This window comes from Rutidosis leptorrhynchoides, chromosome 9 (genome assembly GCF_046630445.1).
Source record: "Rutidosis leptorrhynchoides isolate AG116_Rl617_1_P2 chromosome 9, CSIRO_AGI_Rlap_v1, whole genome shotgun sequence".
NCBI classification, from domain to species: Eukaryota; Viridiplantae; Streptophyta; class Magnoliopsida; order Asterales; family Asteraceae; genus Rutidosis; species Rutidosis leptorrhynchoides.
Genome location: NC_092341.1, coordinates 269,968,780 through 269,992,531, shown reverse-complemented (window position 1 = coordinate 269,992,531; position 23,752 = coordinate 269,968,780). Strand labels below are relative to the sequence as shown.

At 34.4% G+C, this 23,752-nt stretch overlaps 1 protein-coding gene across 7 annotated transcripts; it reads right to left on the bottom strand.

Moving 5' to 3' along the window:
* Positions 1 to 421: 421 nt before the first annotated feature.
* Positions 422 to 23,752, bottom strand: LOC139867098 (uncharacterized). Of its 7 annotated transcripts, none has more exons than XM_071855429.1 (5): positions 23,536 to 23,752; positions 23,207 to 23,394; positions 22,901 to 23,010; positions 12,471 to 12,543; positions 11,713 to 11,943 (listed from the first exon to the last, which is right to left on the bottom strand). In XM_071855429.1, the coding sequence occupies exons 2-4, from the start codon at positions 23,337 to 23,339 to the stop codon at positions 12,505 to 12,507; spliced, it is 282 nt and encodes a 93-aa protein (XP_071711530.1). In that variant the 5' UTR covers positions 23,340 to 23,394; positions 23,536 to 23,752; the 3' UTR covers positions 11,713 to 11,943; positions 12,471 to 12,504. The 7 variants fall into 7 exon arrangements, with proteins under 7 accessions (XP_071711532.1, XP_071711530.1, XP_071711529.1 ...); XM_071855427.1 differs by lacking the exon at positions 11,713 to 11,943 and adding an exon at positions 16,890 to 16,983 and having other exon boundaries at positions 12,527 to 12,543; XM_071855431.1 differs by lacking the exons at positions 11,713 to 11,943; positions 12,471 to 12,543 and adding an exon at positions 422 to 1,017.

Here is a 23,752-nt window from a genome sequence, read left to right as displayed (position 1 = left end):
AAAATTTTTCCCGGATCCGCCACTGCGTTATTTAAGACAAAGTTGGAAGACCAACGAAGAATTTTTTTTCTTTATTTTATCATATGCTGAAAGTTTCTCGTTTTAACATAGTTTCCGTGTTTTATCCGAACAATAGAAAAAAATAATACTCGTAATAAATACTCTTTATTTTATCATATGCTGAAAGTTTCTCCATAGAGAATCTATCTAATGGATTATAGTATCATATTAAGAATAAGAATACATTTTGTTGTTATGAAATAAGTGGTAACATATTACATACATGTGATGTCACATGACCAAGAGTATTCCTTATTGATGTCACCATGGAGGTGGAGTCATGATTAAGCACCGAATATATTACTCTTAATATGTTATTATCGACTGTTATTATATCATTTATACAAATAAAAATGTGTTAAACAAAAACTATATAATCAACTTTTTTTTCGAAAAGAGAAAAAAATAAACAAGATACAAAATACTAAAGCTAACTAAAATCGAGTACCGCCAAAAGCCAAAAAACACCACGACAACCAAAATACAACTAGGAAAAAGCTCGAGAATAACAAACAAACTAACATCGGATAAACCACCACTAACAAAACAAATCTAATCTCCACTAACAGGATGTCCTTATCGCCGATGATGTTGTGGTCGCTGCCAATGCACGTACAAGTCTTGAAAGAAAAGGTCGCACCGTTTCCGATCACATCACCTATGTAAGTGCCCGACGGAGGAGAACTAAAACCGTTCTCTCTAAACTCGTCGAAAAAACACCTTTTTCCTAAGGAACGTCCCGAACGCACGTAGGACTATTTGCAAGACCCGTCCACTTGAGCACCTTTAAACGACTTCTGGATCGCACCTCCCTCCACATCATCATCATCACTACTATCCTGTAGACCACCCGAAACCGACGCAATCTTCTACTTTACCTTAACCTTTGCATTGCCTTTAGAATCGTAATTATTCACCACGGAAACCCGATCATTCTTGTGATAATTGAGCCAAGTCCTACCACAACATTTACAATTAACGTCAGAACAAACAAACAAAAACGATCCGAGTTCTTACTAATAATAAAAGCAAAAGGCGGTTCCAAAACACTTGAAACATTTGAAACCACTCCAAGCGGTAAAGATGTAATCGGACCCAAACATGTAGCATCTAGTTCGCTCAAATTTCTCTTTTTACAAGAGAAACCTTGTCCCACAAGAGCGTTAGCGATTTCCATCAGTTGAATACCATAAGCAACAGGAAAGGAATGAGGCACCACAATAACAAGAGTAGCATTAACATGTTCACTCTCTTTTGAATGTAATGAAACCTTTTCCGAATCAGTAGCCTTTCCACCATAATAGACTCCAGTCGTCACCTCATCATCGATCAAGCCTGTAGCCAAACCTCCAACCTCAACATTTTTTGCGTCAGTCTCATCAACCACACACGGTTGCTCACCAGAACGATAAACCTTTTGCACCAAAATTTCCCGATTCATAGTAGAGACCCAATCCAAAGAGAAACCACCATAAAGCACTCATTTTATCACGACGGGATCATTCAAATCATTAACCCAAAATTTAGCTTTAAGATTAACATTCGAATCAACCAACGTGACCTCTGAAAGCTCGTGAAAATGTTTCACTGAACGAGATTCAATAAACACAAAAAGTGAACTTGCAATCATAGTCGATGTCGAACAGTTGGCGACAAAAATTACCTCTATGAAGTGATAAGCAATAACCGACACGTTCTTCTCCGACAAAAAGGCAATCGGGACATGATATCGGCTAAATAGTCACGTTTTTACCCCCCGATATTAGCCCCATTTATGATAAAGTAATTAACTTTATCATCTAAATAAGCATTTATTTGCTTCATTTGGTAGATTATGTCATTACGAAGGCTATGTTTCAAGAATCACTTAAAACGGATGAAAAACGAGGAAAAACGAGCAAAATCGGCTAAGACGATTAACTCGCGTTTAAATAACTTATTTTATAATTTTTGGAAAAATTTATTTACTTAATCTCATATTGTAGGATATTCAATTACGAACGCGTGGGCGCAAGAATCGTCAAAATACGGAGCTGAAAAGAAGATTCTAGAGCGAAAACGGTGAAAGAGAAGTTACGATCCAGCAAACGGCTTGCCATAAGGAAAAACGGTCTGCCAGCCAACGGGCACCAAAAATGGCCTGCCTTGGCAAATGGGCATCGAAAATGGCCTTGGCAAACGGCTTGCCAAACGGCCTACCAAACGGCCTGCCAGGAGTTTTTCAGCAATTTATTTACAACTTTGCCAACAAGCATTTTCTTATAAATGAGGGCTTCATCCCACCATTTCAACACACACCTTCTTCACTTCTCTCTCTAAATATCTCTCTATAGTCGCTCTCTAGTGATCTATTGGAGATTAGTTCTCTCTCTACTTTCTCTCTCTAAATTCTAGAGAGAGAAAAGTACAGAGATTAGGAAAAATAATTATCTCTCTATTGTCGCTCTCTAGTGATCAATAGGAGAATAGTATGTAGTTAGTAGTAGAAGCTTTCAAGCATTGTAACGCTATGGATATTATGAAGAAATACAAGTGTTATTCTGTCGACATTATTCGGTAACATCTATCCTTTCTTTTATTAATTTATTATAATATTCTTGTTTGATGTTTGTGATTTATTAATATTAGAAATGCTTGTTGTCATGAGGTGTGAATAATTACTTGATTGTTTGCCATGATTTAATAATGTTAGTTAGGGATGATTATCATTTCGTACTCACTTTCTGTCTATGATATTAAACCTCGTTATTATCGTCCTTCCACCAATAAACGTGATTAAAACCTTTTATAAAGTTGACAATTAAAAGGTAATTAATTATCTGTGTTTATACATTGGTCAATGTATGAACCCATCGGAAATACTATAAAGTACATGGGGAATTACTGTAGGACCAGATCAAGACATTGGTCAAGAGTATAAGACTCGAGGAAATACTGTTGCAACAGTAGAGTACAGTGTTGATGTACTATAGGACCACTTGGGCATGGTCAAGGTTAGAAGCTATGTAACCACTATAAATCTAGTACATGGTGGATAACTAATGGATTTATTGGGTAGATTTAAGTAAGGGCTGGTTTAAATCATAAATGGGAATTTAACGCACTACAATACAAGCTAAGCTTATAAATCTTTAAGGATGACTGAGAACTATCAGAGGTTCTAATTTGTCTACAAACCCTTAGATTTTACCAAACCATTGACAGAAAAGAATTCGAAACACAATCATAGCCACTTACTTGGGTGATACACTAAGGTGTTAAGAAAAGTTGGATATTATCTATATAAGGTTATGCTACTTTATTCGTGCATCCAAGGTATGCATTGCATCCAAGATGGGCCGCTTATATCCTTAAATCGGATAAAGCGTCGGGAGTTGAGCACAGTCCATCCGATCAGAATCTTCAAAGCCTAGTACCTCGTAACATGCTAATCGGGAAACCGCTTAGTAGGGAATCTAGTGTTCACACCAAGGTATATCTATCCAAGGAGTGTCTCATAATCATCCCGACACTACGTTATCTTAAATCATGATGAACCACATCTTCTCTATCCTTAGCTATTGCATGCTAGCTAGCTTATTTTAATTATATTGCTTTAATATTTTAATTATAATTATATAAACTAATCAACTCAACTATCGCCTTTACATAATTTGATATTCCGGATAGAGTGGTGTCTAGAATAAACCGATTGGACTTGGTTGTTGGATTTTCCGAACAGTCGCCAATTTATTGGGACCAAAATGATCCTGCCTCTCCACACAAGGTGTACCTGACCACTAGTATTGGATACTAAATTGTGTATAAACTCAATCTTAATTACTAAATTTTCTGAATAAGCTCCATTTTAAATTCGACCGCTCAAGGAACGACCCTAGGTCATATTTGCCCTTGCTAACCCATAGGAAGGAATAATAGATTTAGGCCCAGCAAATATAAATTAAACAATCAACTTCTTCTGTTGATATCCCGAATTGACGTTTTGCAACCTAACGACACCGCATAAATAAACCGTCCGATTCGGGCATATCATAGGAGTAGTTAATTTTTAGCGCCGCTGCCGGGGAAGCGGTAGTACGATTTGGAGCCTGTTTAAATTAGTTAGTTTTTAAGAGACCCTTTTGACTGAGACTAGCTTTGTCAGAAGTTACTAGTTGACGGTAGTTATGTTAGATAATATTAGCTTAATTTAGATTAACTAAAACGTTTAAAATGGACTTCCTTATTAGTGAACCTTTAGGATGGTTTAACCTACTTAGACCGCTAATAATTCTTCCGACACATCCATTCTTCTATCTGATATCATACATTGTACCCATCCGACGTGATCCACACTTACCTGCCGATAGTTCGACGATATCACTCTCGCTGACATCACCAAACCCTCGTTGGAAGGACGAAGAGGACCGATACTCTATCCAGAGGTTAACGGAGCATCTTTTGTGCTTAAGCATAACATCATACAACTCATTCAGAATCACTGTCTATTCCAAGGCTTACCAAACGACGATCTCAACTCTCACTTAGATAGATTCCTCTCCTTATCCAACTCATGTAAGCAAAACGGGGTTGAATAAGATATAGTTCATTTATATCTGTTCACCTATTCTTTAACTCTTCATGCCAAAACCTAGTTTGAGGGGTTAGAACCCAACACTATCACCTCATGGGAGGAAATGGCAACAACTTTCTTAATCAAGTACTTTCCCCCATCAAAACAAATTAGACTTAGGAATGATATCGTAAACTTTCAACAAGCCTACGATGAATCACTCTACACTGCATGGGAAAGATTCAAACACTTGCTTCTAAGATACTCAAATCACCGTCTCGAGAGCTCTGATCAAATTTTGACCTTCTACAAAGGTCTGAATCGAAACAACAAGTCTACTCTTGATGCTGTTTCTCATGGTAACTTCATGAAATTCACTGTTGACGAGGCCTGGAGATTGATCGATGAGATGACTATGCACCATCACGATTGGAACACGGAAGAGCACATTCCATCAGCAACATCGCTTTCCGCCTCCGATCCTATTGAAAATAAAACCATTAAATTTCTCTCGAACCAAATAGAAAACCTCACCAAAGAATTCGGAGAGCTAAAGAAACTCCCGCAACATGTGTCTCAAGTGCAATTATGCTAGAATTGTACTGATCCACATCCGGCCAAGGTATACGAGGCTGAATGTGAGGACTCTGTTGTCTACTCTGATAAGATCCTAGCTCATTCACACAACCAACCTACCAAACCCACTACCCCACCAAAGACAAATCCAGACAATGTCCTACTGCGAATCATCAACGTGATCACAGCAAGACAAGATGCAACTGATTTAGTCATGAATAATCACTTGAATAGCCTTGATAATCAAATAAGCCAGCTAAATCAGCGTCTGGACTCTCTAGGTTGTCCTAAAAATGACTCAAAGGTGGCACATAGCCAACCTTCAGTTTCTTCTAAGGAGAAGAAACTAACTAATACCCATTCGGTAGTAGTCATTGAGTCATCACCTAAAACTACTAGGAAAACACCCATTCCATTCCCGGGCCGTCTCAAGCAAAGACATAACAAGATGAAATCTTTCAAGCTTGACGGTAAATTTTTGGACACTGTGTCCAAAAATCCTCATAGTAAGAAGTATTTTAGGAAAATCCTATCAACCAAGGATAAGGTACCCGAAGTACCAAATGTCCCGCTGAACGCGGATTGTTCAGCCATTCTCTTAAATATTCTTCCTAAAAAACTAGGGGATACCAGACGATTTACCCTTCCTTGTTCTATCTACCAATCTGGTACTATCTATTCTCTCGCTAACCTTGGTGCTAGCATCAATCTCATGCCCTACTCACTGTTCCAGAGACTCGAAATTGGAAACCTTAACCCTACTAAATGAGCATCCAGCTAGTTGACCAATCCACTAGATATCCTAAGGGAATATCTGAGAACGTCATGGTTAAGGTCGACAAATTCCTCTTTCCGGCTGACTTTGTGGTTATGGACTATAAAGAAGACATGAAAACCCCTATCATCTTAGGAAGGTCTTTCATGAATACAGCCAAAGCGATCGTTGACGTTTATTCATGGACTATCACCTTGAGAGCCTGTGGAGAAGAAGTCACTTTCACGATCAACGAGTCTGTATGTCCTTCTGATGGTAACGCCGAAGTAAATACCATCTCCACTAGGAAAGTCACCTATTATTCCTAGAATGACGAGAAGAAGATAGAAGTAGAAGACAAGAAGAATAACCACTCCACACCAACCCAATCTTCACTCTCACCTTATTTTGATCTTTTAATGACTAGAGAGGATTTCGTTCTAGAAGAACTCTCTGAACCAATTTTACTCGAAACTCCCAACCAGAGTGATGAGGAGGTGGATGAAGAAATTGAAATGGAAAGCCCGGATGAGAAGAAAGAGATGGGGGATTCTATCACCGAAGTAGTTGCTAATGTTGTTACCATATTGGAGACGTCAATGGACATCGTCCCACCTCCATGCCCAGAGTACAACATTACGACCAACTAGAAGTCACTTAGAAGAAAGATGGGTTTTGCGTCAGGGCTACCCTATAAACCATCACTCAAATACATAATGACATACACATCATGGAGTGATGAGGACTTCTTTGACCAACCCGCACCAATCAAGGAGGTAAAAGAAGTTGAAAGCTTTGTTATTCCTCAATTTAAACAAAGCATTCACTTCAAAACACCTTCTCCTCTCATTGGACATACCTTATTCCATGTCCGCTTCAATCTCATCGGTATGTTCCAATATTACCTCTTGTGTCTACTAATGAGAGCCGCCTAGATTTCTTGAGAAATAAGGCTAAAGTCAGGCTCGTGACTCGAACAAAAACAAATGCTTCTCGGGAGGCAACCCGTGTGTCTATTTTTTATAGCTTTAATAGTAGTTAGATTAGAATAATTAGGTTAATTGAATAAGTGAAAAGTGAAACTTAAAATAAAATTTTCAACGTTTCTTAGGACGAATTCACTTTTCCTACTTGTATTGAGCTTAAATACATAATTTGCTACATTATTTCAAAAGTCTTAAAATTAAAGGCAGTCAACACTTTAAGTGTGGGATTAAGCTTTTAGTCATATATTGATTTTGTTGAATTTTCAAAACCTAATTTTGAAACCCTCAAGTTTTCAAATAACTTTTTCATCAAAACGCAAATCAGTGAGTCTATGACCTAAAGCTTAATCACCTGTCTAGGATTAATGTTTTCTATCTTTACAAGTAATAGACACTTATTGATGCCTGTGGTGGAGACTCTTTGAATAATTATGAAACGACAAGAAAACCCGTTGATTATTTCATTGCAAGTTATTGGTGGATGTTGAATGGAGGATGAAAACGCCCTAATAAGATCGAGTACACTTCAAGAAGACCGATTCGAATCCAGTAGAAGATGGTTCCAACTCAGTCTACCTTCAGATCCTCAGCTCACAGCAGCACCCACGGGGAGTAATTTGTTTCTTTCTCTTCGTTTGTTTATTTTGCTTCATTATATACTTAAACTATACCCTATCCTAATCTTATCACTAAGTGTGGGATTCCAACCCAATATTGAGCTTAGATACATTTTCTGACATGTTCAAACACTAAGTGTGGGATTTAAGCTCCCTAAAATCTAAGAATGAACATTAGAGACAATGTTCCTCTAAGTGTGGGATAAGGGTGTAGTACACCGTAATTAGCTACGGGATGCTCGGAAAATGTTCTTAACTTAAAATTTTACTAAGCTTTTCGAGTATACCTACTATTTAGATTCTTTGTCCTCAACGTAAATTTTTCAAAAATTTTGACTAAATGATACTTTCTGAAAAAAGTACTTTCGAAAATCAAGCTTGTTTGTTCTAAAATTAAGACAAATGAGGACATAAATCTTCTTAAGGATGAACCGATTCTCTAAAAGAGCATTGCATGACTAGGCATTATCGACCCAATATAATTGCTGTGGGGCACCCCAAAAATGGTCCAATAAGCATTATTTTTAGTGCTTCACTATCTTTTCCGTTGAGAGTGTCGATGTTGGAATTTAGAGTTAGAACTTGACCTTGACATACATTTCGAGGCCAATGGTTAGTAAGCACCATACTTGGTGTAAGTACGATACTCCTTCCGAAATCATTCTGAATAGAGAAGACAAAAATCATCCGTTTCCGTTTCCACTCCACGCATTTAAACCGACCAACTCATGTCAAAGAGTTGATGAATCAGAAAATACTCACCCTAAATTCACTTTCAAATACGTTACCCTTTCCACCCTCTTTCCTTTCTCATTTTCAAAATCTAGAAATTCAAAGAGATAGATCGACCAAGTTTACTTCAAACACTTGTCGAAAAATTCCGAAATTCCAGACCGTTTTTTGATGGGTCAAAAAAGACCTATTTCTGGTGAAATACCTTTCTCTCTGGGCAGAAGAAGAAATAGACAAAGTTATGAAGATGGGATGTCAAAAAAAAAAAAAAAAAATTTGATGAGAATAGAAAAAAGCATATATTCCCCAAGAAAAATGAAGATTGTGACCCAGGAAGATTGCAGAAAAGAAGCAAAGTCTTCGCTGAAAATCAGCACCCTCTAAAGGAACTCTTCAACAAAAATAGAGTACCATCTTTCCTAGAAAAAGTATATCATCATGAAACCGAAATCTATCGAATCTCTCTAAATTTCAGTGATTCGAAATCACCCTTTTCGCCATATCAAAACCTTCAATTTTCTCCGCAAACCAACCTTTAAACCCGCTCTTCCTCTTGAAAGAATGATTAGGGAGAAGATCAGTGTCGTCCTTATCTAACCGGTGGAGATTTTATTCTTGGTCAAACCTATGACAATACTTGCAACATGACTGGATATGAGCGAATTCATTTCATAGATTGATAGGGAATCCTAAACACTTGAGTGATTTGAGTGACCCGTGTAAGAAAGCCAATATCATGTAACCTCCCCTCATGCTTGCAGAGATAGTTTCTACCCCTTTTAGAAGATGGTTTGTCTGATCTTGCTCTTATAATAAATAACAAGCCACTTGAATAATGGAACAGAAACCTCAGAAGCATCCTTGAACTCAAAATAAAAGAAAGGTTTACTTGAGGACAAGCAAAGTCTAAGTGTGAGATATTTAATATCGGCTAAATAATCACGTTTTTACCCCCGATATTAGCCCCATTTATGATAAAGTAATTGAATTTATCATATAAATAAGCATTTACTTGCTTCATTTGGTAGATTATATCATTACGAAGGCTATGTTTCAAGAATCACTTAAAACGGATGAAAAACGAGGAATAACGAGCAAAACCGGCTAAGACGATTAACTCGCGTTTAAATAACTTATTTTATAATTTTTGGAAAAGTTTATTACTTAATATCATATTATAGGATATTCAATTACGAACGCGTGGGCGCAAGAATCGTCAAAAACGGAGCTAAAACGAAGATTCTAGAGCGAAAACGGTGAAAGACAAGTTACGATCATATCCAGCAAACGGCTTGCCATAAGGAAAAACGGTCTACCAGCAAACGGGCACCAAAAATGGATTGCCTTGGCAAACGAGAATCGAAAACAGCCTTGGCAAACGACTTGCCAAACGGCCTGCCAGGGGTTTTTCAGCAATTTATTTACAACTTTGCCACCAAGCATTTTCTATAAATGGGGGCTTCATCCCACCATTTCAACACACACCTTCTTCACTTCTCTCTCTAAATATCTCTCTATAGTCGCTCTCTAGTGATCTATAGGAGATTAGTTCTATCTCTACTTTCTCTCTCTAGATTCTAGAGAGAGAAAAGTATGGAGATTAGGAAAAATAATTATCTCTCTATTGTCGCTCTCTAGTGATCAGTAGGAGAATAATATGTAGTTAGTAGTAGAAGCTTTCAAGCATTATAACGCTATGAATATTATGAAGAAATACAAGTGTTATTCTGCTGACATTATTCGGTAACATCTATCCTTTCTTTTATTAATTTATTATAATATTCTTGTTTGATGATTGTGATTTATTAATATTAGAAATGCTTGTTGTCATGATGTGTGAATAATTGCTTGATTGTTTTCCATAATTTAATAATGTTAGTTAGGGATGATTATCATTTCATACTCGCTTTCTGTCTATGATATTAAACCTCGTTATTATCGTCCTTCCACCAATAAACGTGATTAAAACCTTTTATAAAGTTGACAATTAAACGGTAATTAATTATCTGTGTTTATACATTGGTCAAGGTATGAACCCATCGGAAATACTATAAGGTACATAGGGAATTACTGTAGGACCAGATCAAGACATTGGTCAATAGTATAAGACTCGAGGAAATACTGTTGCAACAATAGAGTACAGTGTTGATGTACTATAGGACCACTTGGGCATGGTCAAGGTTAGAAGCTATGGAACCACTATAAGTCTAGTACATGGTGGATAACTAAGGGATTTATTGGGTAGATTTAAGTAAGGGCTGGTTTAAATCATAAATGGGAATTTAACGCTTGATGTTAAAGTAGAGGGGTACGAAATAGTTATATTTTTGCTACGAAATACTATTAAATACGATACAATTTTACACAAGTTATTTATTTATTTATAGAGTGTATATGCCTAAACCTTGCTACAACACTTATAGGCAGTATACCTTATCGTACAGTAGTGTAGTTTTTAGTAAGTCCGGTTCTTTCCACAGGGAGCTAGCCAAGTTTAACGCTATATTTTTTTTAAACTATATTTGTATATGTATATATATATATATATATATATATATATATATATATATATATATATATATATATATATATATATATATATATATATATATATATATATAAGTAGTATTATTATTATAAAAGGGGGTTTTTTGACCGTTTAATGACCGGTTTGTCGATTTTATGTCTTAAGTCGCAGTTAAAACCTAATGTAAAATATTAAAAATAAATATAACTTAATTTAAAGCGTAAAGTAAATGACAATAATTAAAGTGCGATAAATTAAAGTGCGATAAATTAAAGTGCGATAAATAAAATGACGGTAAAATAAAATTGCGATAATTAAAAGTAAGATAATTAAAAGTACAATAAATAAAATGACAGTAAATAAAAGTGCGATGAGATATAAAATAAAGAAATTATGCTTATTTAAACTTCCGTAATCATGATGTTTGACGTGTTGATTTTAATTTATTACCATGGGTTAATTGTCCTTTGTCCTGGATTATTCGATATGTCCATATGGTTTTTGTCCATAACAGTCTATCAGTCATAAATATAAAGTGCGAGTGTCCTCGTCAAATTATCCTTATACCCGAAGTCAAATATTCCAACTAATTGGGGACTTAAACTGTAATAAGGTTTAATACATTGTTAATGATTACACCAGATTATCGACTGTGTGTAATCCAAGGTTTTAATACTTTATTAACAATTACACCAAGTGTCCTTATATGTAATCCACCCCTATTTTAACGAGTCCATTAACTATTAATCCATTCCCGTGTCCGGTTAAATGAACGATTATTAGTACTTATAAATATCCCGCCCATCGTGTCCGATCATGAAGTGACCCGTCCTAATCCATCCGGACGAAGTCCATATCGATTACAAATGATTCACAATAGTTGGTTACATCGCGAGGTACTTGACCTCTATATGATACAATTTTACAAACATTGCATTCGTTTTTAAAAGACAAACTTTCATTTCATCGAAAGTTGACGGCATGCATACCATTTCATAATATAACCAACTATATTTGACTTAGTAATAATCTTGATGAACTCGACGACTTGAATGCAACGTCTTTTGAAATATGTCATGAATGACTCCAAGTAATATCTCTAATATGAACAAATGCACAGCGGAAGATTTCTTTCGTACCTGAGAATAAACATGCTTTCAAGTGCCAACCAAAAAAGTTGGTGAGTTCATTAGTTTATCATAAATAATCATTTCATAATTTAAATAGACCACAAGATTTCATTTTCAGTTCTCATAAATATACGTCCCATGCATGGAGACAAAAATATCATTCATATGGATTGAACACCTGGTAACCGACATTAACAAGATGCATATAAGAATATCCCCTATCATTCCGGGAAATCCTTCGGACATGATAAAAACGAATTCGAAGTACTAAAGCATCCGGTACTTTGGATGGGGTTCGTTAGGCCCAATAGATCTATCTTTAGGATTCGCGTCAATTAGGCGTGCACTAATTTTCAAAATTAGTGATGTTCCCTAATTCTTAGGCTACCAAGCAAAAAGGGGCATATTCGGCATCGATCATTCAACCATATAATGTAGTTTCGATTACTTGTGTCTATTTCGTAAAACATTTATAAAAATTGCGCATGTATTCTCAGCCCAAAAATATAAAGGGTAAAAAGGCAAATGAAACTCACCATACTGTATTTTGTAGTAAAAATACATATGACGTCATTTAACAAGTGTAGGGTTGACCTTGAATTCACGAACCTATATTAGTTGTAATTATATTAAAACACACAATTGAATTCGAATAACTATATATATATATATATATATATATATATATATATATATATATATATATATATAAATTCATTAGTTATATCCTTTTTATATTAATAATATATATATTTCATATTTTCATTAAAAATATTAATTTTGTAAAAAAAAAAAAATTTTGATAATAGTTGTAATACTTGATTTTACTAATAAAGGTAATAATTATATTAATGATGATAATAATAATAATAATAATAATAATAATAATAATAATAATAATAATAATAATAATAATAATAATAATAATAATAATAATAATAATAATAATAATAGTACTATCTTAAGAGAAACAAATATGTTGCAGCATCTAAAAAAAATGTCACTGCCCGAATTCGAACCCATGACCTCTCACTACCCAGACAACTCCCAAGACCACCTCCTCTGACTCGCTTTTCTATAATTATATCCAACCCATAATTATGTAATCCATCTATCTGTAGCTGTTTGATTTATCTTCTTCATTTTCTAAAAAAAAAAATGTCCTAGCCCAGGATTGAACCTGTGACCTCTGGGTAATCTGAAAACACCCCACACATCCTTAAACCAGTTGAACTAACTTGATTTTCTGATTTAATTCGCGTACCTAAACTATATAACCAGCTTTTCTGTTTTCTTTCTTCTTACAACCCAATTATCATCATTATCATCAAGTCGATATATAATAACCCTATCAAAACATTATTTTCTAATCTACTAAACATCATTAACCCTAACAGAATCATCATTGTCTAATTAATCACCAACACAACATTAATCATCGTCTATCATCATCTTATTTTCATTATTCATCAATATACACATAAAATTATAGTAAGACCATAACCATATCATCATCTCATCAGCTTATCCCCTCGTGGCCTTTCATCATCACATATCATCATAGAAGATGATTGGCAGCTGCAATTTCTTCAATGAAGGTTTCGAGGTTGTAAAAACAGAAAAACCAAAGCATATTAACAGAACTGGAATGAATAGTCATGATGATTGTTTGCAGCAACAGAATTTAAAAGATAGCAGCCTGGTCTCATTTTACCTTGGCCCAACAACATACAACAATATTCGGCCCAAGTGCTCCTATTTTTAATGATCTGTTACCAGCCCAATCTACTAACAAAACTAGCCTACTAAATCTAAAATAAACCTATTAAATGATTTGCTATATGCTGGTAATAAAAGAACCGATGATCAAATGCATAAGCTAAAGATGATTGTGTCGTTTATCACCTTGTCTATATATATGATTCTTTTTGTTGGAAAGCTCATTGTAACTAATCCCACTTACTTGCCCATTTCCAAGAGTGAAAAGTGTTTTTGTTTCTTTATTAAAAGTAAAAGAAAATACTCTACTTGTAGCCATGTTGGAAGTTAATTGCTAAGAGAGTATCGGCCAACAAATTAAAGTAGTGTTATTTGAGTATAAAAGGTGGTTTATGGGATATGGGTTCTTGGATAGAACAAGTAAACGAAATAATAAAAAAATTGATGGTAGTGTTTGTGGTGGTTTGATTTAGTTGCTCATATATCTCCATGTGTATATGTTATATATGTAGAGAGACTAGATGGATGGTGGTTTAAGGATAGAAGAGGTGGCGGTTGAAGTGGTTCAATGTTGCAGTGAAAACGGAAAGCAAACAGAAAAATAGTGGTGATTGGTTCGTGATAATTCCAAACAGAAGCAAGTAAACATAGGTGATGTGCTTGGTTTGTGTTTTGATTCGAACTAGGACAGGGAGTAGCAGCAACGAATAATAGTTGATGATGTTGGGTTTGTGGTTTTCGTGATGTTTTGTCACGAAAGGAAGTGGCACACAATAGTGGTTTTGATCGTTTGAAGGTGTTGATAATGCTAAAAACGAACATATATTTCATAGCATTATTCCTCAAGAAAGGCAAGCTTTTAGTTGCAATTGTTCTATTTACAAGTGATATTCGTTTAAATAATAAAAGGTGAAGACAAAAGACAGATTCGATGAATTGAAGACGCAAACGACCAAAAAGCTCAAAAGTACAAAATACAATCAAAGAGGTTCCAATTATTGATAAGAAACGTCTCGAAATTACAAGAGTACAAGATTCAAAACGCAAAGTACAAGATATTAAATTGTACGCAAGTACGTTCGAAAATCCGGAACCGGGACCAGAGTCAACTCTCAACGCTCGACGCAACGGACTAAAAATTACAAGTCAACTATGCACTTAAATATAATATAATATTTAAATAATTCTTATAATTATTTATATATTATATAAATAATAAAAATCCGTCGGCAAGAAAGACTCCAAAGTTGGTGAGCTGTATTTTCAAACTCCGCGACTCGCGGAGTTTGAAGGCAAAAGTTGCCGCGAGTCGTGGAGTACCCCTGAACTCAATTCCCTATAAAGCCAACCGAATTCTGATCATTTTCAATATCATATATCCATCCTCTCTATATCTATACGTAAATATTTATATTTATATTTTAATTTTAATTTTAATTTTAATTTTAATCCTAATAATAAGGGTATGTTAGCGAATGTTGTAAGGGTGTAAGTCGAAATTCTGTCCGTGTAACGCTACGCTATTTTTAATCATTGTAAGTTATGTTCAACCTTTTTAATTTAATGTCTCGTAGCTAAGTTATTATTATGCTTATTTAATCCGAAGTAATCATGATGTTGGGCTAATTACTAAAATTGGGTAATTGGGCTTTGTACCATAATTGGGGTTTGGACAAAAGAACGACACTTGTGGAAATTAGACTATGGGCTATTAATGGGCTTTATATTTTATTAACTAAATGATAGTTTGTTAATTTTAATATAAAGATTTACAATTGGACGTCCCTATAAATAACCATATACACTCAATCGGACACGATGGGCGGGGTATTTATATGTACGAATAATCGTTCATTTAACCGGACACGGGAATGGATTAATAGCCACTAGAATTGTTGAAACAGGGGTGAATTACATTCAAGGGTAATTGGTTTAATTGTTAACAAAGTAGTAAAACCTTGGTTTACACGCAGTCGATAACCTGGTGTATTCATTAAACAAAGTATTAAAACCTTGTTACAATTCGAATCCCCAATTAGTTAGAATATTTAACTTCGGGTATAAGGATAATTTGACGAGGACACTCGCACTTTATATTTATGACTGATGGACTGTTATGGACAAAAACCAGACGGACATATTAAATAATCCAGAACAAAGGACAATTAACCCATGGGCATAAAACTAAAATCAACACGTCAACCATCATGATTACAGAAGTTTAAATAAGCATAATTCTTTTATTTCATATTTAATTTCCTTTATTTTATATTTAATTGCACTTCTAATTATCGCATTTTTTTTGTTATTGTATTTAATTGCACTTTTAATTATCATACTTTTTAATTATCGCAAGTTTATTTTATCGCACTTTTATTATTCGTAATTTCATTATCGTTATTTACTTTACGCTTTAATTTAAGTCTTGTATTTATTTTTAATATTTTACATTTGGTTTTAACTGCGACTAAAGTTTTAAAATCGACAAACCGGTCATTAAACGGTAAAAACCCCCTTTATAATAATAATATTACTTATATATATATATTTGTATTTTTATAAAAGTAAACTAATATAGCGTTAAGCTTTGTTTAAAGATTTTCCCTGTGGAACGAACCGGACTTACTAAAAACTACACTACTGTACGATTAGGTACACTGCCTATAAGTGTTGTAGCAAGGTTTAAGTATATCCATTCTCTAAATAAATAAATATCTTGTGTAAAATTGTATCGTATTTAATAGTATTTCCTGCTAAAAATTAATAGTATTTTATACCCCTCTACTAAAACATCAAGTTATTTTTGGCGCTGCTGCCGGGGAATCGCTTAAAAGCCGGAAGCGCAACGCTAATATAATAAAAAAAAAGATTTTTAGTTTACTTTTATTAAAATTCGTTTTTATAAAAATACGTTTTTAATTATTCGAAAATATAAAAATAAAAACAAAAATATAAGTATTTTTAAGATTTTGTTAAATATTTAAGTTTTATAAAGTTTCTTTATTTTTATATAAGTTTTATTTAAGTATTTTGTTTTTATTTAAAACATAAAAAAAACCCGAAAAAAAAAAAATTTTAATATATATAAATCTATTTTTAAGATATTTTTAAAATTATAAAGTAGTTCTATTTTTATTTAAGTTTTTAAATATAAGTTTTTATTATATAAATATTTTGATATAAACAGAAAATATAAAACAGAAAAAAAAAAAAACGCGTCAAATTTAAAACTGTACCAGAGTTGAATTTTGGAACCCCGCGACTCGCGGGGTTTGCTGCTTGAAATACCGCAACTCGCGGAGCTACCCTGACACCGACAGAAACCCTAATCTGCATTTAATTACGGAGTAATTATTAATTATTATTATTATTAACCATAATTAATTATTATTATTATAATTAGTTTTATTTTAAAGTTTCTTTTTATTTAATTTGTTTTATTTAGTTAAATTAGTTTAATTAAAATATAAAATTAATAGTTTTAATAAATAATTAATATAAAAATAATATTTTTATAAAAATTGTACTTTTTACAACTTTTTGTATATTTTTATATTTTGTCCCTTTTTAATTGTTTTAGCGTAACTTTTGTATTTTTAGCTCATATTTAGTTTTAAATTTAGTTTTTGCCATAGTTATTTTTACTTCTAGATTTTTAGGCTTTGACGTAAAATCCCTTAAGTGCTTTTTCTTTAGACTAAGATTTAGGTACTTTAGAATTTTGCGACGCCTTTTTAAGTTTTAGTTTCTTTTTAAGTTATTTCCATTTGGGATTTAGTTTTTCCTGTAAGCTTTAATATTTTTAGACGACTTTTACCTATGTATCAATTATCATTCCAATTAGTAATCTCAATTTGCGATTATAATTTTAAGTTAGTTGTAGTAATAAGGTTAGGTTAGTCAAGTGTTTTTAAGTGTTATAAGTTTCTTTTATTTTTCCGTCACCTTTTATTTTTCAACCATTTTTCTTTTTCGACCTTTTTCCGACGCGCTCTTTTTCTTTCTTATTTCTCGCTATTCTAGTTTTAGGACATAGATTTTTATTCTACTTCTTATCTAAATTTCTTAAAATTAGGAAAATTTATTTTAAGTGGTTAAATTGATAGACATCAAAATTTTCTGGTTCGTAGTAATAGTTAGATTTGTACGTGGACCGGGTTATTGGAGCCAAACAGTCCTCAATTATTTTGAGACCAAACGAATCCTGCCCCTCTGCTGCATCTTTTGGCTATTCGAAACGTGGGCAAAATCAGAAAAGTCTATTGATTGGATAACTTATTATAATTTTTCTTTCCTTTTAAAAACTAATAGGATATTCAGTGAATGCACCGAGCAAGACGTTCACCACCTTTTGTAGGTTCACCACCTGTAACTAGATCAAGACATTTAGTAAATATTACTGCCGTTAATTTTTCTTTAGAATCGTCATCCAGTCGACCAAGTACTCCAGTTCAAATTTCCGATAATCCATTTTTTGAACCCGACCTCACAATTGAGAATCCGGAGAATATTCAGGGACGATTCATAGATCCTGAACCACTAAACTTTCCTCCGGAACCACCAATTATTCAAACAGAGATTGTTGAGGAACGAACCATTAAATCAGAATCCTCTAGTGATTCCGATTCAACAAATTCAATTATGGAGAATCTGGAACCTTTAAGTATGGAAGACCGAATGAGAGCTAAACGCACTGGCCAAGGTCACGCAATTACTCATCCAGACATTAATGCGCCAGATTATGAAATCAAAGGACAAATTCTACACATGGTGACCAATCAATGCCAATTTAGTGGTGCGCCGAAGGAAGATCCAAATGAACATCTACGTACCTTTAATAAGATCTGCACACTATTTAAAATAAGAGAAGTTGAGGATGAACAGATATATCTCATGTTGTTTCCCCGGACTTTAAAGGGAGAAGCCAAAGATTGGTTGGAATCGTTACCTGAAGGGGCGATTGATACATGGGATGTTTTAGTTAAAAAATTTCTTAAACAATTCTTTCCTGCATCTAAAGCCGTAAGACTTCAAGCAGAAATTGTTACGTTCACACAGAAGCCAAATGAAACTCTATATGAGGCGTGGACTAGATTTGGAAAGTTGTTAAGAGGATGTCCGCAACATGGTTTAGACACCTGTCAAATAGTACAAATATTCTACCAAGGATGCGACATCACTACAAGGAAAGACATAGATATAGCAGCTGGTGGTTCTATTATGAAGAAAACCGAAACTGATGCTTACAAAATTATTGATAACACTGCTTCCCACTCACATGAGTGGCACCAAGAAAAAGATATCGTTAGATCATCTAAAACAGCTAGAGCCGATTCTAGCCATGACTTAGATTCTATTTCCACAAAGATAGATGTTGTCGTGAGACGAATGGAAAAGATGACTAAAGATATTCACTCAATACGAATTAGTTGTGAGCAGTGTGGAGGACCACATTTGACAAAAGATTGTCTCAGTATTGAATTAACAATGGAACAAAGTGAGAATATTTCATACATAAACCAAAGGCCTGGAAATAATTATCAGAATAATTATCAACCGCCAAGACCGATTTACAATCAAAACCAGAACTATAACCGAAATATTCCATACAACAACCAACAAGGTCCTAGCAATCAACAAGTATCCAATAATACTTACAACCAGCAAAGACCTAATTTTCAAAACAAACCACCACAACAAACCGATGATAAAAAGCCGAATTTAGAAGATACGATGACGAAGCTAGTTGAAACTCAAACGCAGTTTTTCACATCTCAAAAACAAACTAATGAACAAAATGCTCAAGCATTTAGAAATCAACAAGCTTCTATTCAAAACTTGGAACAAGAAGTAAGTAACCTAGCAAGGTTAATAGGTGAAAGAAAACCGGGAAGTCTACCTAGTGATACAAATGCTAACCCCCGGAATGAAACAGCTAAAGCCATTACCACAAGAAGTAGTACAACACTTAAACCACCTGAAATACCTGTAACTTCTGATGAAGCTATTCCTACTCCACAAGAACCACAACCTGATCAAGATAAGGAAAAAGAACCGGTAGTTGAAAAGGTTAACGAAGATAACAAAGTTAAGGATAAACCTTATTTTAAACCATACCAACCACCACTTCCTTACCCGAGTAAAATGAAGAAAGAGAAACTTGAAGCCGAGCAATCCAAATTCTTGGATATGTTTAAACAGATAAATGTAAATCTTCCTTTCATTGATGTGATTTCAGGAATGCCTAGATATGCTAAATTCTTGAAAGATCTAATCTCAAATAGAAAGAAAATGGAAGAACTCTCGGCTGTTACCATGAATGCTAATTGTTCAGCAGTGCTGTTGAATAAGATACCAGAAAAACTATCTGATCCAGGAAGTTTCACAATTCCATGTTTTCTGGGTAGTCTTAGTTCAATAGAAGCATTGGCAGACTTAGGTGCTAGTATAAATCTAATGCCAAATTCACTATACGCTAAACTAGACCTTGGAGAATTGAAACCAACCAGAATAAGCATACAACTAGCCGATAGATCAATAAAATATCCTAGAGGGATAATGGAGAACATGCTAGTTAAAGTTGGTACTTTAGTATTTCCAGTAGATTTTGTTGTTCTGGACATGGAAGAAGATTCTCAAGTTCCTCTCATATTAGGAAGATCATTCTTAAACACGGCTAAAGCAATGATAGACGTGTTCGGTAAGAAATTGACCCTAAGTATAGAGGACGAGAGTGTTACCTTTTCAGTTGATAGAGCAATGAAACAACCGCAATCTGCAGATGATACATGTTATTATATTCAAACTATAGATGCACATGCAGAATTGTTAGAAGAATTTCCAGAATTACAAGGAACAGGAGAATGTTCTTTAGGAGAAGGTAATGAACCAATTGATGAAGTTGAAATGTTAGCTACACTTATAGCTAATGGATATAAACCAATAACAGAAGAAATTCAAATGCTAAAAGAAGAAGACAGATATCGATACAAATCATCGATAGAAGAACCTCCAAAATTAGAGTTAAAGCCACTTCCAAACCATTTGGAATACGCTTATTTACATGGTGAATCTGAATTACCTGTAATAATATCGTCTTCTCTTACTGAAAATGAGAAATCACAACTCATTTCTGTGTTGAAAGCCCATAAACCAGCCATTGCATGGAAGATTCATGATATTAAAGGAATAAGTCCTTCGTATTGCACACATAAAATCCTTATGGAAGAAGGTCATAAAACGTATCTGCAACGCCAATGAAGACTAAATCCTAATATGCAAGATGTAGTTAAAAAAGAAATTATTAAACTGCTAGACGCAGGTCTAATTTATCCAATCTCTGATAGTCCATGGGTAAGCCCAGTTCAATGCGTACCTAAGAAGGGTGGCATGACTGTCATTACAAATGAGAAAAATGAGCTTATTCCTACTAGGACTGTAACAGGATGGCGTGTATGTATTGATTATAGAAAATTAAATGACGCCACCAGAAAAGATCACTTTCCCTTACCTTTCATTGATCAAATGTTGGAAAGATTAGCCGAAAATAGTTACTATTGTTTTCTAGATGGATTTTTCGGATATTTTCAAATTCCAATAGCACCCGAGGACCAAGAGAAAACCACATTCACGTGCCCTTATGGTACTTTTGCTTACAAACGCATGCCATTTGGACTTTGCAACGCCCCTGCAACGTTTCAAAGGTGTATGATGGCGATTTTTCATGACATGATAGAAGAATGCATGGAAGTTTTCATGGATGACTTTTCAGTCTTCGGTGATACATTTGAAACATGTCTAGCTAATCTGGAACGAATGCTCATTAGATGCGAACAATCAAATCTGGTACTTAATTGGGAGAAATGCCATTTTATGGTTAAAGAAGGCATCGTTCTTGGACATAAAATTTCAAAAGAAGGAATTGAAGTGGATATAGCTAAAGTAGATGTAATTGCTAAACTTCCACATCCCACCAATGTTAGAGGAGTTAGGAGTTTTCTAGGGCATGCCGGTTTTTACCGACGTTTCATAAAAGATTTTTCTAAAATTGCTACTCCTATGAATAAACTCCTGGAAAAGGATGCTCCATTCATCTTTTCAGATGAGTGTATCAAATCTTTTAATATTCTTAAAGAGAAACTCACTAATGCACCGATCATGATAACACCAAATTGGAATCTACCATTTGAACTAATGTGCGATGCAAGTGATTTTGCAATGGGAGCCGTTTTAGGACCAAGGATTGAAAAACGATTTCAACCTATATATTATGCTAGTAAGACGTTACAAGGAGCACAAACAAACTATACAACTACTGAAAAAGAACTCCTTGCTATTGTCTTTGCTTTTGAAAAATTTTGATCATATCTCGTTCTAGCAAAAACGGTGGTCTATACCGACCATTCTGCTCTTAGATACCTATTTTCGAAACAAGATGCTAAACCAAGATTAATCCGTTGGATCTTACTCTTACAAGAGTTTGATATTGAAATCCGAGATAAAAGAGGAGCAGAAAATCTCGCCGCTGATCATCTTTCTCGTCTTGAAAATCCCGAATTAGAAGTTCTAAATGAATCGGCCATACAAGACAACTTTCCTGATGAATATCTATTGAAGATTGATTATAATGAAATCCCATGGTTTGCAGACTATGCAAACTACTTAGTTTGTGAATTCCTTGAAAAAGGATTATCGTACCAAAAACGAAAGAAATTCTTCAGTGATATAAAACACTATTTCTGGGAAGATCCACATTTGTTTAAAAGTTGTCCAGATGGAATAATACGCCGATGTGTATTTGGAGATGAAGCTAGTAAAATTTTAAACCATTGTCACACAGGACCAAAAGGAGGGCATTATGGGCCTCAACTAACAGCAAGAAAAGTTTATGATGCTGGATTCTATTGGCCTACAATTTACAAAGACGCACACCTTCTTTGCAAATCCTGTGATGCTTGTCAAAGGGCCGGAAAAATAAGTCAACGTGATGAAATGCCACAAAATGTCATCCAAGTATGTGAAGTATTTGACATTTGGGGTATTGACTTTATGGGTCCATTTCCAAAATCTCATAATAATCTATATATACTCGTAGCCATTGATTATGTATCTAAATGGGCGGAAGCACAAGCTCTCCCAACTAACGATGCACGAGTTGTATTTACAACGTTTGATCAATCAAAAGATGATCAAAACCTGAATGCATCACTACATCAATAAGTAAAAGTTGTAGTTGCAATAATCTAACCTCGAGTATAGCTACGACTGCGTGTCCGCTAGTAGGACTATATGACATCCGAACCACAGGAGCACCAATGTTAATCGAAGATATCTTGCTACCGGTGTAGGCATCAAATTCTACAATATCAATATAAACAGTAAATACCTCCAGCATCATATTCATCATTTCCTCTCATTAATTTCATCATATCATAAAATTAAGATATAATTTGCATCCAACTCAGCTTCTACTTCTAATATAATATAATATAATCTAATCTAATCTAATCAACTATGAAGTTAAGTGTCTATTTATAGAAATGATTAGGTATACCTATGATGTAAGTTCCAGCAGCAACAGCTACCAAAGCTTGAGTAGGATGAAATGTGGCAGCGTGAGGCTGAAAAGGTTTCGAACTACGGCCAACATGCCGCAGATCCAGATGTTGCACCGTCGTCCACTCCATCGATCGATCGATTGATCTTTCAAATATTGATCCTCCAGAAAATTTTGTAATCACTCTATATATGCATAAAAAACATAAAATTATATATCCGATCTAATTAATCAGTAATCGAATTATGATAATCAATAGAGGAACGTTATACATCAGATCGGTGAGAACTAGGTCATGATTATTTAAGACTGAAATAAATGATTACCTTTAAAGTTACTATGTAGGATGGAAGTTCATATGATGAAGAAGGATGTGAGAAAGCCGGTGAACGGGTGAAGTACGACGGAAAAATTGCTGTCTGTAAGTTTTGATGAGGAAAACTTATACGGGTCAACCCGGGATGGTTTACCGTTTACGGATGGTTTACTGACTTTTTTGTCTTGTGAAACTGTTCGATCCGATTAGTAGTGATTTACCACGGA

Bases quoted from the DNA above. Each gene is read 5' to 3' on its own strand.
- LOC139867098 (XM_071855424.1), bottom strand. From the start codon at position 23,339: ATGGAGTGGACGACGGTGCAACATCTGGATCTGCGGCATGTTGGCCGT. The intron at 23,011-23,206 runs GTATACCTAATC...TTGATATTGTAG, and splicing joins TGCTGGAACTTACATCATAG to AATTTGATGCCTACACCGGT. The intron at 11,959-22,900 runs GTTAGATTATTG...GGCACTTGAAAG, and splicing joins CAGTCGTAGCTATACTCGAG to CATGTTTATTCTCAGGTACG.